Below are 15,000 nucleotides of genomic sequence, written 5' to 3'. Positions count from 1 at the left end.
GCATATCTGAATACGTGACAACCAATAACAAACCACGATAGGCTAATAGGGCGGAGTCAAATTGGCATTATTATAATAAACAAACAAACGGTAAGGTATACTCCGACAGCTAGGGCAAGTGGCAGCCACTGCCAGCCGTTGGGAATCGAGCTCGAGCCTTTGTGCTTACGAGACGAGAACGAAGCCTAAGGCGTCATTAAAATTCATTCATTTGAACATGGCGAAGATGGCTTCACAGGATCAGTTGGTTTGCTATTTCCATCAACAAAGTACAATTTTGTATTTTCTTCTATAAATGAAAAACAAATTTCTACAATTTCTATACTTTTTCAGTTAATGTAATAATTTCATCTGGTGTATTAAAGTGCTGGGTGCACAAATATATAGACCAGCGCTTCTCAACCAGGGTTCCCCGGAACCCTAAGGTTCCGCAAAAGGTCCCTAAAGGTTCCGCGAGAACAATTGAGATATGCTAATGCACTTTTGATATTCTATCTAATTTCATATACATAATATAATTAAACACGCACGACATATTCTTGGTTATTGTAATAATGTAATATAGACATCATCCTATCTAACCTGTTATTACGATGAAAATAAAATGAGAAAGATATGGTATATGTGTCTTTTTTGCGCAGGGGTTCCTTGAGACATGCAATATATCTTAAAGGTTATGCAAGGGTAGAAAGGTTGAGAAACGCTGATATAGACTCTATACATTAGGAGGGACTTTCATGTCACCCCTAAGGCCCAGATCCACACAGCATTCTTTCCTGTCCAGAGAAATGTTGTTTTTAAACTTCCAATATTCCTCTTCTATGCAAACTTTCTTTATCTCTCACTAACTAATCCTCAGAGAACACATCTTTTTCCTCATGCTCCTACGGCGGGGGATAAGAATGCTGCCACCGAGTTCCTATGCGAAGGACTGGGAATTCCCCTTTGTATTCACCTCCATCGAGACTTCCCTCGGCTGAATAAAATCACCTGACGCCACATTGAGCTAAGAACTACAGTCGTAAGAACTTCCTCTCTTCCTTGACTTCGAACGGATATGCTCTTCCTCTTCAATTGCTGGGTCGTTTTTTTTTTTCTCTCTTTAACCTTACTCTTATTTAATCATCATTATCATCATCGTTACCAATTTCTGGGGATCTTTTTATCTTACTCTTTGCATATTCTTATACTTCTATTATCATCATAATCACTATTATCATTATAATATATACATATATATACTGTATACATACATACATATATATATACTGTACATATATATATATATATATATATATATACACACACACACACATATATAAATATATATATATATATATATATATATATATTTATATATATATATATGTATATATATGCGGAAAACCACCAAAGAAAAAGAAAAACTGATGACCAAGCGCTTTCGTCTATTCAGACATCCTCAGGGCGAGGTATCTCGAATAGACGAAAGCGCTTGGTCATCAGTTTTTCTTTTTCCTTGGTGGTTTTTCCGCATATTTAGAATCACGAGTTTATGTGGTTTCTCATGCTATATATATATATATATATGTTCGTATACATGCAATGCTCTCATGACAAAGTACTTCCGTCAATGGGAAAACTACTTAACTGTTGTCGCAAGAAAATACGAAATTATAATAAATGAATAATAGAAATAACGTCGCCCCGATTTCCCTTTTACTGTAAACACTAGGGTGTTATCTAAGTAAATTCGCCCAAAGAATATTATGACAACCAACACCTACCTGCCGAGGGCATCCCCGAACTGCGATGACGGTGGCTCCTGTAGTCGCCGTTCGAGCTCCTTAACTCCTTCAGCATTTCTCCCGGAGCCAGAAGAACATCACGCGGCAAGAGGCTCCGGCCTCCTGCCGGAGTCTGACCTCGTTTGACCTCGATTGTCCGGGTGGGGGAAGACGTGACGGCGAAGGTTCTTGGGAGAATGGGCGCCGTCGTCCGGAGGATCTGCCCGGGAGATCGAGGCTCACCATTCCTCGGCCTCGTGATGCTGAAGGGCGAGGTATCTCGAACTGGACTCCCGCTGGAGGCCACCCCATTCGTTATCGAAGGCCTCGAGGTTCCCGGGTAGGCGCTTTTCGTTGGGGTGCGGTGGTGGTGATGGTGGTGGTGGTGGCGAAGATGCTGGCTCTTCTTGGGTTCTTGCTGCACTACAGGGTCAAACCCGACCGAAGACTGGGATTTCTTAGGCTCGAAGCTGGCCACCACGGCCTTGTTGGCGTAGGTCTGCCCTCTGTTGAAGATGCAGCTCCCGTCACACTGAACTAGGTTGTACAGGTTCTGCTGAAGTGTCTGGAGGTCCACACTGGAGGAGGAGTACGAGTTCATCCCGGAAGGGTAAGATCCTCCGAGGTTCTTCCCGTACGACCAAGGACCGTTGAACTTGTTCGGTAGAGGGACAAAATAATTCTTCCCACGCTTGTTCTTCAAGGACGACCGGTGCCTTACCGGACTCGAACTAGTGACGGTGCTCGAGGAGTAGTTTCGGTATCTATCGTTGTCGATGTTGTTGGTCTTCTGGTTGGGGTCCTCGCTTCGTTCCGTCTTCATACTTCCGATGGTCTGCGTCCCTGTGCTGGCGTACTTCTTTGGTTTCGATTTCGATTTTCTGCTGCTCCTGTAGGCACTTCTCGGCTCTTCTCCTCCTCGCCACTCCTCGCTCTCCGCCTCTTCTTCTTCTTCTTCCTCCTCTTCTTCGACTTCTTCCTCTTCAAATAAATGGTCATCTTCAGTCTCATCCCCCATTTCCACCTCTAGGAGAGAGTCCTCCGTATCCTCAACTCCGTTTATGCTCGTACTTCGGGAAAGTCTCCGGGTTCCATTCAGATTTTCCTTCTTCGGCGCCTCTCCTGCTAGGTTCTTCGTCGGCTGGAGAACCGGTTTCGTCGGTTCTTCCCTTCCTCGGGACGACGAGGCCTTAGCCAAAGTCTTCCCATGAGTTCTCGGGAGGGACGGGTCCACCTTGATCTTGTCTTCAGTCTTTTTGGTTTTCCCGGATGGTCCTCTGGACTTTTCCAAGACTTCGCTTGCTTTCCCCAAAGTCGGTTTTCCAGACCCACTGCTCTTTTTAACTGGAAGGACTCTGGGTTTATCCGGGACAGGATCCGAAGTGACCCGTTTCCCGTTGGGTTTACTAGTCATTCCATTCGACGGGAGAGAAACCCCTTTCGTGTGACTACTGGTAGCCTCGGCCGGTTTTCTTTGTCGATCTCCAGTTTTGCCCAAGGTCCTACTTGGAGTGCCGGATTTTTCGGAAGCTCTGTTTTGTCTCACCAAGGTTCTGTTCGATTTCGTGGGCGGATGGGCGGGTGCTTCAGGGATATCACTGGTGACGTCCACGATCTTTTGTGGTTTAACTGAAACGTGACTAGGTTTGGGTACTTCCGAAATATCTCTCGGTCTGTCCACGACTTTATCCGGTTTCTCAACGATTTCACTGAGCTTCTCCGAAGTTCCTTTTCCGTTATCAGAAGCTATTCTACGTTTCTCTGTTGACCTATCGAGCTTACTAGGAACTGTTCTAGGTTTGTCTAATGAATTATCAAGATTTTCCGTCTTTTCGTTGGTTCCCATCGATGTCCCGCTAGGTCTGTCCACGACTGATTCCGGAGTTCCCAACTCTCCGCCAGGGTCGTCGGAGTATCCGACAGCTTCTGACGGAGGCCTTGTCGAGTTCGAGCCTGTCACTTCGCCTATCGATCTATCTAAGTCCATAAAGTCACCGCTGATGTCCGTGGTGTCATCGCCAAGGAAGAAATCCCTTGGGGAGTGGTTGGCTCTCATATCTTCTACAGGATACTTCTCTTCCTCCACAACTTCTTCCTCTTCCTCAATAGCCTCTTCCTCTTCCTCCACTGCCTCTTCTTCCTCCTCTTCCTCGGGTACATCTGGGGTCACTATAGATTCCTCATTATGTGGGGAACCCTCCCTTATCTCAACTTCTGACGGAAGATCGTCGCCTTTTGGAGACTCCGCCTTGTCCTTCTCCATGGACTCTTCTGCTCCCTTCTCAATCTCGAAGTCCGTTTCTTCCCATCCTTCGTCCACGATTTCTAATGCGCCTCCTTCAGTTCCTTCACTTGTTAATTCTTCCCTTCCTCCTCCTCCTTCAGTGTCCCGTTCTTCTTCGTCAACAAGGTCCTCGTACTGTTCAACATCTTCCATTTTTTCAGAAACCTCCTTGTCTCCTTCCTTTAGTTCCTCCTCCTCCTCTACGTTTTCTTTACCTCTTTCTTTTTCGCCTTCTTTAAACTTAAATGAGGCATCACCTAACGAAGGCTCCTCCAAAGAATCCTCTATTGGAGGTTCCTCCTCCTCCACCACTTCTGGAGAAACACTTAGTGGGCGTTCTTCTCCTTCCTCCTCTGGGGAATCCTCTACTGGAAGTTCCTCCTCTGGAGAATCTTCGACTGAAAGTTCCTCCTTTGGAGAATCCTCGACTGGCTGTTCCTCCTCCTCCACTATCTCTGGGGAATCTCCTACCTGAGGTTCCTCCCGTTCAATCTCTTCTGGGGAATTCCCTACCAGAGGTTCCTCCCCTTCCAACTCTTCTCGGGAATCCCCTACCAGAGGTTCCTCCCTTTCCTTCATTGAAGAATTTTCTACCAGAGGTTCCTTCTCCTTTGGGGAATTCCCTACCAGAGGTTCCTCCCCTTCCTTTTTCGAAGAATCTCCGACCAAAGACTTCTCACCCTCCCCTGGGAGACCTCCATCAAGAGGTTCACTCTCCTCTTGAGGAGATAGTGTCATATCTTCATCATCCTTCTCCTTGACTTCCTCTTCTTCCTCTTTGCCCACTTTTACGAGTACCACTCCGTCAGGAGGAACTTCGCTCTCAGTATCTTTGACTTCGGGTTCTTCACCAAAGGAATAATGTCCACTCACTCCACTCGCGTGGCTGTCCTCCTCCTCGGGCACAACTGGGGTCAGATCCTCTAGAGACGCCTCTTCTTCTTCAGGAGGAGGTAATACTTCTACCACAGGCGGAGACGCTACTGCTCCATCAGCAGGGGACGCATTGGTCAGGTCGCCCTCAACTTCCTCGATCTCTTCGACAACCGCGGAGGAGATTGGTGAAGTTTGAGGCTGACTTTCACTATGGACCTTCTCCTCGACGATTTCGGAAGGGATCTTCTCGATCTGGCTGACAATGACGTCCCTCTCGTGAACCATGTCAAGGCCCTTCTCGCTACAGTCGGCGGCTGTGTCCTCGCTGTCTTCGTGGCCGACCTCTTCGCCGTCCTCGACGTCACCCTCATTGCCAGTCGTGTAGTCGCCGTTGTCCTCCGGCAGGAAAAGCTGAGCTTGCGCTCGCCGCTTTCTGCGGTCCCTCTCGGGGGGCACGGCGTCCGTCGAGTCCTCGCTGTCGTTGAGGAGCCTCACGTTGAAGGGGATGTGCTCCTCCTCGTGCTGCAGACTCTCGTACTGGAAGTTCTCGTACTCGTACTCGACGTCCGCCATCGCGCCCTCGCTGTCGGCGCTCGTCACCACACAGATGGGCAGGAAGGGCGGCTGCTGCTGCGCCTGAGAGCTGCTACTGCTGGGATCCTCCTCGTCCATTCTCTCGAGGGTGTCTTGAGGCCCCGCCGAGGACGAGCCTCCGGCCTTCACGACGGTGGCCTGGGAGGTCTTACTCTCGAGGGAGGGCTGCTCGTGTATGGGGCTCATGGGAATATCGACTTCTGCAGGAGAAATTGCCCCTTCGGTAGGAGAGATGGCCCTTCCGGAAGGGGATACGAGTCCTCCCAAGGGAGATGCGCCCTCCTCAGAGGGCGTGGAGATCCCGACGGGGCTGTCCTCGCGAGAACCTTGAGGGTCATCGTGGTCAGGGGGCACGAGGTACATGACAGATCGCGTCGAAGGGACGACCTGTTGCTCCTGAGTAGGCAGTGACACAGTTCCTCCCGCCTTCAGATCCCCTCCGCAGGATGTCAAGGACACCAGGGCTTCCTCGAGAGCTCGAGGGGAGCCAAGGTCGTCCATGCTCTGGCTTCGGCTCTCGAAAGTGATGAGACAGCTGTAAGGCCCTGCGAGATCGGGGTCACTCGCTACCCTTAAGTAACCCGGGCTCGCTTCGTCGATACTCTGGCGGGAGCCGGAGAGGAGCTCCGCGATCTGGAGCTCCTGAGCGAGAGTGCTGAAGCGGAGAAGGTTCAGCTGGGTGCCGATGAGGTCCTTCGTTTGGGAGAGCAAAGGCCGACGGGATTCCCCAAAGGTGAAGAGTCTGCCTGAGTTTTCAAAAGACCTCCCCCTCGCAGTCTTACCCTCCCGCTCGAAGAGCAGTCTCCTTGGGTGGAGACCCTCCTCGCTGTAATACCGGTAAGGACCTCGGGGAGACCTCCGGAAGCTCCTCACATCCTTCCCATACTCGAGCTGCCACTGCGAACTGAAATCCTTTTCGCGACTCAAACGACTCCGACTCCTGAAGTCCGCCGATTGCGAAGAAGGTGGTCCTTGAGCCTCGTAGCCAAGCCCGAGGCCGCTACTCCCCAAGGATGAGGTCGAGAGTTTCCCCAGCTGCTGCGTCGCCTGCTCGTCCTCGTTCTCCTCGTCCTCCTCCTCGATGAGTTCCGAAGCGCCTTCCTCCAGGCGGACCAGGTGGTCTGAACTCAGGTACCGTAGACGGAGGTTGGGTCGATCTCCCCAGAAGTCGCACGCGACGTCTTCGGTGATGAATAGCTCGACGGCGAAGCAGTGAGGAACCACGTGGAAAGGGTCGATCTTGAAGTCCCGCTCCCTGGCCAGGCGGCCCCCGCGCGGGGTTCGAACCTGCGAGGGGAACGACATTGAGTGGCCAAGTTCACATGTAATCCATAATAACAACAATAATGATAAGGATATGACCAACAACAACAACAACAACAATAATAATAATAATGGTAACAAAATAATAGTGATAATAATAATAGTAATAACAATAGAAAAAATAGTAACAACAACAATAACAAATATGACAATTATAATAATAATAATACCAGTAAAGGTAGTAATACTAATATTAATTAGTAATAATAAGAAAATAATAGTAAAATAAATAATAATAATAAGAAAAATAACCAATAACAATAAATAATAATACTAATGATCATAAAACTAACAACAACAACAACGATGAGACCATTATCCTCACTGTCCTGACGTTATAAATAACCCCGAGTTCCCTTCCCAACGCGCCAACCACCCTTCATTATCCTGACGCCCCCTTCAGCTGCCCTAAACCTGAATAAAACGCGCAAAGGGCGCCATCTTACTGAAAATCTTTAACCTTCAGTGAGGCGGCGCGGCGCCCCCTTCATGAATAAAATCACCTGGCCCCGGCCACAATGGGATATCACGAATGTCGCCAAACGATTTTATTCAATTTAGTACATGTAGTGACCCCCACCTCCACCCCCCGCAGCTGGAAGAGTTAATGACTGGGGTGAAATGAATGAAGATTAATAGCGCCGGAAATTAACGCAGTTGGGTCGTTAACCGGGTTTACGTAACTCCCGGCAACGCGCGGAGCTTCCGTAAACTAAATAAAATCGTCTGGCGTCAGTGAGAACAGAGTCTACGAGTTAAACTACCACCAGGCCCTGTTCATACTAGCGATTTCAACCGCCGCAATTTCAACCGCTACGCTTCAATTACCATTTAAAGTTCATGGAGTTCACACACAACCGCGCAGTTTTCCCTTGACTATGCGGTACCGCCGCGATTTCCGCGCGGTTCAAACCGCTAGTGTGAACAGGATCTTATTCAGCTATGAGATCCCCGAAGGACTCTAAAGAAACCTCTCGCCCGGGGATCATCCCGGAGCTGAATAAAGTCGCCTGGCCATAGCTTGCTGAGGACTAGTCTCCTCTCTACCTTGTTTCTTCTTGTATAATAAGTTAAAAGTCCTTTACGTATTCATTTGTGTGTGTGTGTGTGTGTGTGTGTGTGTGTGTGTGTGTGTGTGTGTGTGTGTGTGCGTGTGTGTGCACTCACGCATTTGAATCCGCGAGCGTGTTACCCCCAATCACTCATACATCTTCCATGCACATTGTCAATCACTCCCAATCAAGCGGAACCCACCATGACAACCATCAACTCTGGTCAGTGACCGAACCCCCACCCCTCCAAGGAGGAGGAACTAAGTGACGCTCACCTTATCTCTGACGAGGAGGAACCCCGTGTGGTGCCCCAGGGGAAGCGGGGTCGGGGCGGACTCGTACCATCCTAGGTCAGGTCGCCATCGCAGCACGACCTGGGTCCCGGTCACCGAGGTCAAGACCAGCGTGACCTCGGCTGCGCGACAGCGGATACTTCGGCACCAGCGAAACCTGCAGAAAGGGGTCGTTAGTACGAGTTGGACCTTGAGGTCGAGGCCGTGTTCAACTTTGGCCTGAAGGTTGACCTCGAGGTGGATCTTGAAGTGGAGTTCGAGGTGGAGGTTGACCTCAATTTTGGCCTGAGGGTTGACCTCGACTTTAGCCTGAAGGCTGACCTCGAATTTGAAGTCAAGGTTGACCTTCACCTTAACGTTGAGCTAAACACCAAGATGAAAGTTAGAGTAGACGAAGGAAAAAGAGGAAGAAGAGGAAGGAAAGGAAGAGGAAGAAGAGGAAGATGAAAAGGAAGAAGAGGTAGAAGATGAAGAGGAAGAGAGAAGAGGAAGAAGAGGAAGAAGAGGAAGATATTTTGATTGAGGATGAGACTGTTATTGGGTAACAACTAACTAAACGATGTGGAAGAGGAGGAAGAAGAGAGGGGGGAGGAAGAAGGAAAGGAAGTGGAAGAAGTGAAGGAGGCAGAGGAGAAAGAGGAGTAAGATGTGGGTAGGAAGGAGGAAGAAGCGGAGGAGGATAAGAAGGAGAAGCAGCAGAAGGAGTAGGAGGGGCAAGAGGAGGGGGATGAAGAGAGTAGGAGGAGGAGGAGGAGGAGGAGGAGGAGGAGAAGAACGAGGTAAAGGAGGAAGAAGAAAAGGAGGAAGCAAGAAAAGGAGGAGCAAGAGGAACAGGAGTAAGCAGTGAATAAAAGCTAGGAAGATGATGAGGAGGAGGAGGTGGAGGAGCAGAAAGAGGACAACGAGGTAAATATAAGCAAAGAGGAAGAGGAGGAAGAGGAGGAGAACGAAATAAATAAAAGCAAGGAGGAAGAGGAAGAGGAGGAGGAGGAGGAAGAGGAAGGAGGAGGAAGAGGAAGGAGGAGGAGGAAGAGAAGCAGGAGGGGAGGAGGAAGAGGAGGAAGAGAAGCAGGAGGGGAGGAGGAAGAGAAGCAGGAGGGGAAAAGGAAAAGAAGGAGGAGAAGGAAGAAAAGGGAAGAGGAGGAAGAGGAGGAGTAGGTTAGGAGGAAGAGAAGGAGGAGGGGAGGAGGAAGAGGAGAACGAGATAAATAAAAGAAGAGGAGGAGGACGAGAAGGAGGAGGAACAAAAGGAGGGGGAGGAAGAGGAGGAGGAGGAAGAGGAGGAGGAGGAGGAGGAGGAGGAAGAGGAGGAGGAGAGGAGGGGAGGAGGAAGAGCAGGAGGAAGAGGAGGAGGAGGATGAAGAGGAGGAGGAAGAGGAAGAAGAAATGAGGGGAAGAAGAAGAAAAAGAAGAAGGAGAAAGAGGAGGAGGAGGAAGAGTAAGAAGAGGAGGAAGAGAAGGAGGAGGAAGAGGAGGAAAAGGAGGAGAAGGAAGAGGAGGAGAAAAGGAGGAGGAGGAAGAGAAGGAGGAGGAGGAGGAGAAGAGAAGGAGGAACAAGAGGAAGAAGACAAGAAGGGGAAAGAGGAGAGGAGGAAAAAATCTTTAGCATAAAATTAAACGTAAAATACCGATTTAACGAGCAACCATATACCCACCATACAAGGCCCAATTTCAAAAGCACAAGAAAAAAGTATATCTGAAAATTAATTTATCATAATTATAAGTATACCGCTGTGGTGCGTTGGTTTCGCACGACAGACCCCTTGGCTGTCTTAGTTAGGCGCCTCCTGGCGTAAGGAAAGGTAAATATACAATTCTTGTTGTCATACCTCCTCTCTCTCTCTCTCTCTTATGGAGCAAAACGTATAAAAAAAATTCTAAGAGATGGACACACGAGCATACGTATATACACATAAACGCTTAAACTCAAACTCACACACACACACACACACATACACACATGAAAACAGGTCCGTACACACACTACTGCTGAAACCACTCCATCCACCTGTCCCTCCACTTCATTCCCCTCCACCTCCACATCCACTATATAGCCTCCTGCCACTCCCTCCCTTCCTCCCTCCGGACGAAGTTCAAACAATTAATTCCTTCAGTACTGTTACGAACTTTGTGTATTTTGTTCTAGTTAAGGACAGGCTATTTTAAGCTGCTCAGGGGTCGTGGACATCGGTTTGATGGAGGTCCCTATCGACCGAGACCCCCTTAAGATACAAATTGCACCTTTAAGCTTCATGAAATCGACCATAGGTGGTCAAACTAAAAACTATAAAGTATGGCAACGCGTTGAAAGTAGTTACATGCTTATGTGACGTGTGTATGTGATGTCGTCTGTTAGGCCTTGTTCACACAAGCGGTTTGAACCGCACGGAAACTATGCGGTACCGCATGGTCAAGGAAGAATGCGCGGTTGTGTCAACGCCTCCATTGACTTACACTGTAATTGAACCGCAGCGGTAATGGTTGTAAAGTGCCTCTGACTGAGCGTTTCTCTCTCTCTCTCTCCCTTTCATTTTCCTCTCTTTTTCATCTCTTTCGTTCTCTATCTCTCTTCAGCTCAATCTCCTTTTATCTTTCTCTTTTTTCACCTTTCCTCTTCTCCTCTTTGTTTACCATTCCCTCGTCCCCTTTCTCGTTGTTTTTTATCTTTATTTTAGACAATCTAACAGACAACGTGGCAGACAAGTGGAAGGGCTTGCTAATGATTGAATGAACTTAATGAAGAGCTTATTGATTGACCACTTTATGATTATCAATGCATGATTGTATTATTTTCTAAATGTTCAAAAAGAGGTTAAAATTGCCTATTTCATAGATTTTGGTGTAACTACTAACTTCAAGTAACTTTAATAATTTAATGCCTGGTTTAACAAAACACATATGCAGAGTGTAAAATTTATTAATCAAATTTTTAATCCTAACTTAATAGTAAAACCTAAACCTAACTCAGTCTGTATCTAATATATGACCCATGGAATGCGGGAAATGGCCTTTTTTCCAAAAGCTGTGTCTGGGGACAAATCCCCCCTCCCCCCCCAAAAAAAAAAAAAACAATAAAAAAAATTTTTCCTCCGACATGCTGACTCACCTGAGTACTGCCGCATTCCATGGGTTAACAGTCAAAGTTAAACATTCGCAAATTGAAGTTCAACAGCAACAATTTCTCCCCTGTTTCTGGAGTCAACCGGTTACGGTGTGGGGTGTACACATTACCACCAATGTTCCATTGAAGATGGTAGAGAGCAATCATTTTGTTGGCAGCTTTTCCAAGTTCAGGATATGAGTCGTGGTTGTCGCTCCACCAACTCAAGGAATCCGAGTCGCGTGGTTCCAATGGGAGGGAACGAAATTTATCAACTTCGCTTTGTAGTGTCAGAACAGATGAAGATCTTAATTTTCTTTTCTTTGAAGTTTCACTTTGTCCAAATCAGAGTAACAAGATTGCCTATCCCTGCATTTGCCCGGCCTCCCCCAAGGCCCACTGTACAAACTATGCCTTCTTTATCTACTCCTCACAATTATAATCTCCGTTCAAGGGGTCCTATGCCTTAATATCTGCATTTGTGCATTCCTTATAATATTATCCATGGTGTCTTGAATTGTATTCTTTGTAATGTTTACCATTTTTTGTGTCCATTTCTTATGTAATTCTTATGTTATATAATTTTTGGTGTTTACCATTTTTGTTTCCATTTCTTAGGTATAATGTGTAACTATTGTTTAGCTATTAAGTGTTTAATGTCCCGAGTGTCCAGCAAATGTTATCTTTTGTCATTTGTTTTTACTGGCCCCAGTACTTATTTATATGCATATATATTTAATCATGTTAGTGTTTAGTACAGATATTGTCTATGTTGTATTGTCTAGGGTGATTTCATGTATGCATTTTTCATCCCCACACATTTGTATGTACACTCATGTGTGTCGAGTAGATCATCCTTTTTTATTATATTTTGAAAGTCATCCATTTTTCTCGTTTGCTTAATGGGGTCACCGAGTGGTCGTGGACAAGGGATGTGATGGTATCGTACCATTATGTATAATATATTTACGTACTGCGTTGTAGCATTGAAGAGATATTCTTGTGTACTATACTTGCAAATTGTTCAATTAGATTTGCGTTTTCCATTGCATAATTATCATAGATGTTTCTGTATACTAATTTTACTACTGTCATTGTATTATCTAATTTCATTTCCGTGTGCCTTGGTAAGGAGAACCAAGCGAGTCGTGTATGTTTCCCGCGTTAACTCAATGCTTGGGGTCCCAGTTGTTACTCCGCCTTCTGTGCGCACGCATTTGTTATTGTAATGCTTTAACCCATTGCGCTTAGTATAATTATTTAGTGATTCCTATATATTTATTAGCCACCCTATCGCATTTATATATATATATATATATATATATATATATATATACATATATATATACATATATACATATATATACATATATATATATACATATATACATATCATTAAAATTTGCAGCAGCTTCTGCGTTCACGAGTTTTTTGCTGACATTCTCGACTTTTCTAATGCTGGCGCGCTGAGTCGTGCTAAGTTCTTTAATTACCTAACCAAATAGCATTGATGGTATAGGTAAAGGCATGGGAATTATCTTCTCAACGTTTATGCAGAGCTTTCGCCTAACTGTTAGGCATCTTCAGTGCTAATGAGTACAGCATTGAAGATGCCTAACAGTTAGGCGAAAGCTCTGCATAAAATTAGAGAAGATAATTCCGATGCCTTTACTTATACCTCCAATGCTATTTGGTCAGGTAATTAAAGAACTTAGCACGACTCAGCGCGCCAGCATTAGAAAAGTCGAGAATGTCAGCAAAAAACTCGTGAACGCAGAAGCTGCTGCAAATTTTAATGACATTTGCCTTAAAGAGGATCTGCTGCCCAACTATAGCAATATATACATATATATACATATATATACATACATATATATACATACATATATATACATACATATATATATTACATATTATATACATAAATATATATATATTACAGGTGAAAAATATAATCACACATTTGTCAATCACGTGAAAACCACTTTTGGAGTAGAGAAGACTGGAGACGGGGAATCTATATATTTCGATTGCAAACTGCATTCCTCTCCAGTACATACAAATAAGAATAGTGAGTGCTACTTAAGTAGCACCCTTGACATGAGAAGAGGGAACATTGGGAGATGTCTCTACCATCGGCTCACTCCATATGTGAGGTCAGGAGGCAAATGTCTTTTTAATAGGCTGGTGATGAATAGTCCTGAAATTATATCCGGGGACCATTGCCCCTTTGAAATGTTCATATTGGGCTGGTATTCAATTATAGTAGATTCTACCATTTTTCTCCTGAACTCACATCTGGATTTATAAATAATCTCAGCTTTGTCCCAGTCTAAACAATGTTTAAATTGTTTAATATGTTGGAACACAGCTGAGCTTTCTTGTCCATACTTAATGGACAATTTACTAAGTTGAGATTTTATTATATTTAGTTCTCCTTCAAGAAACTGGGGGCTGCAAATTCTAAGAGCTCAGGATTATTTCTAAGAGCCTCAGGATTATTTCTTCGACCTCTTATAAGTTGCAGCCCCCCAGTTTCTTGAAGGAGAACTAAATATAATAAAATCTCAACTTAGTAAATTAGCTTACCCGGATTGGTTCTTGGTCAAAGCCCTCAGCCGAGCGAGATCCAATTTTTTCAACACCGCCCCCATTTCCTCTAAATTTTCATTGGACAAGAGCTCCTTAATCGTTCCCTTTTCTGATTCATTTATTCCTTCGACCAAGTTTCTTCCCAAAGACAAATTAAATTTAATTAATTATTACCCTAACACCATTAATAAAAAGGTGGTAAATGTCCACCAAAGGTTGAAAGAAGAGCATAGTCAAGGGGTTTACTCGATTCCATGAAAAGGTTGTGACTTAGTTTACATCGGACAGACTGGGAGGGATTTGGACACTAGGATGATCGAACATAAACGTTCCATTAAATATGGACAAGAAAGCTCAGCTGTGTTCCAACATGTTAAACAATTTAAACAATGTTTAGACTGGAATAAAGCTGAGCTTACAAATCCAGATGTGAGTTCAGGAGAAAAATGGTAGAATCTACTATAATTGAATACCAGCCCAATATGAACATTTCAAAGGGGCACTGGTTCCCGGATATAATTTCAGGACTTTTCATCACCAGCCTACTAAAAAGACATTTGCCTCCTGACCTCACATACGGAGTGAGCCGATGGTAGAGACATCTCCCAATGTTCCCCTTTCTCATGTCAAGGGTGCTATTTAAATAGCACTCACTATTCATATTTGTATCTACTGAAGAGGATTGCAGTTTGCAATCGAAATATATAGATTCCCCGTCTCCAGTCTTTTCTACTCCAACAGTGGTTTTCACGATATCCAGTATATATATATATACACACTATAATAAAGTAGTAGCCTCTGTCTGTCTGATTGTTTATTTGTTTGTACACGAACTCTTCCTAGAGTTTTGAAGATAGACCCCCATAACCATATATTTTCTGATATCCTATCACTCCAGGTACTTGGTTAACTATTTTTCATTAATATATATATATATATATATATATATATATATATATATATATACTTGAAAGTGGCAGTTGCCGACACGTTTGACGAGTTAAACACCATAAAGGCTCCGTCCTCATATGGTGTTTAACTCGTCAATATATATAATATATATATATATATATATATATATATATATATTGGTTAGGGTTAAGGGTTAAAGTTAGGTGGT

General features: G+C 45.0%; 1 protein-coding gene across 3 annotated transcripts in view; it reads right to left on the bottom strand.

Annotated features, from left to right (window-relative positions):
* Positions 1-15,000, bottom strand: part of LOC143023451 (uncharacterized) — a 153,849-nt gene that overhangs the window by 75,053 nt on the left and 63,796 nt on the right. For all 3 annotated transcript variants that reach the window (XR_012966179.1, XM_076181983.1, XM_076181975.1), the window contains exons 3-4: positions 8,171-8,345; positions 1,767-6,807 (exon numbers count right to left, since the gene is read on the bottom strand). Coding sequence is in view for 2 of the 3 variants with exons in the window: in XM_076181983.1 (XP_076038098.1) it covers positions 1,767-6,807; positions 8,171-8,345 (5,216 nt within the window). In the remaining variant the exon portion in view is untranslated. The remainder of the gene's footprint in view (positions 1-1,766; positions 6,808-8,170; positions 8,346-15,000) is intronic.

This window comes from Oratosquilla oratoria, chromosome 3, assembly GCF_046742065.1.
Source record: "Oratosquilla oratoria isolate Oo_2021 chromosome 3, ASM4674206v1, whole genome shotgun sequence".
NCBI lineage: Eukaryota > Metazoa > Arthropoda > Malacostraca > Stomatopoda > Squillidae > Oratosquilla > Oratosquilla oratoria.
The sequence above is the reverse complement of the archived record's forward strand: the minus strand, read 5'-3'. Positions and strand labels throughout refer to the sequence as shown.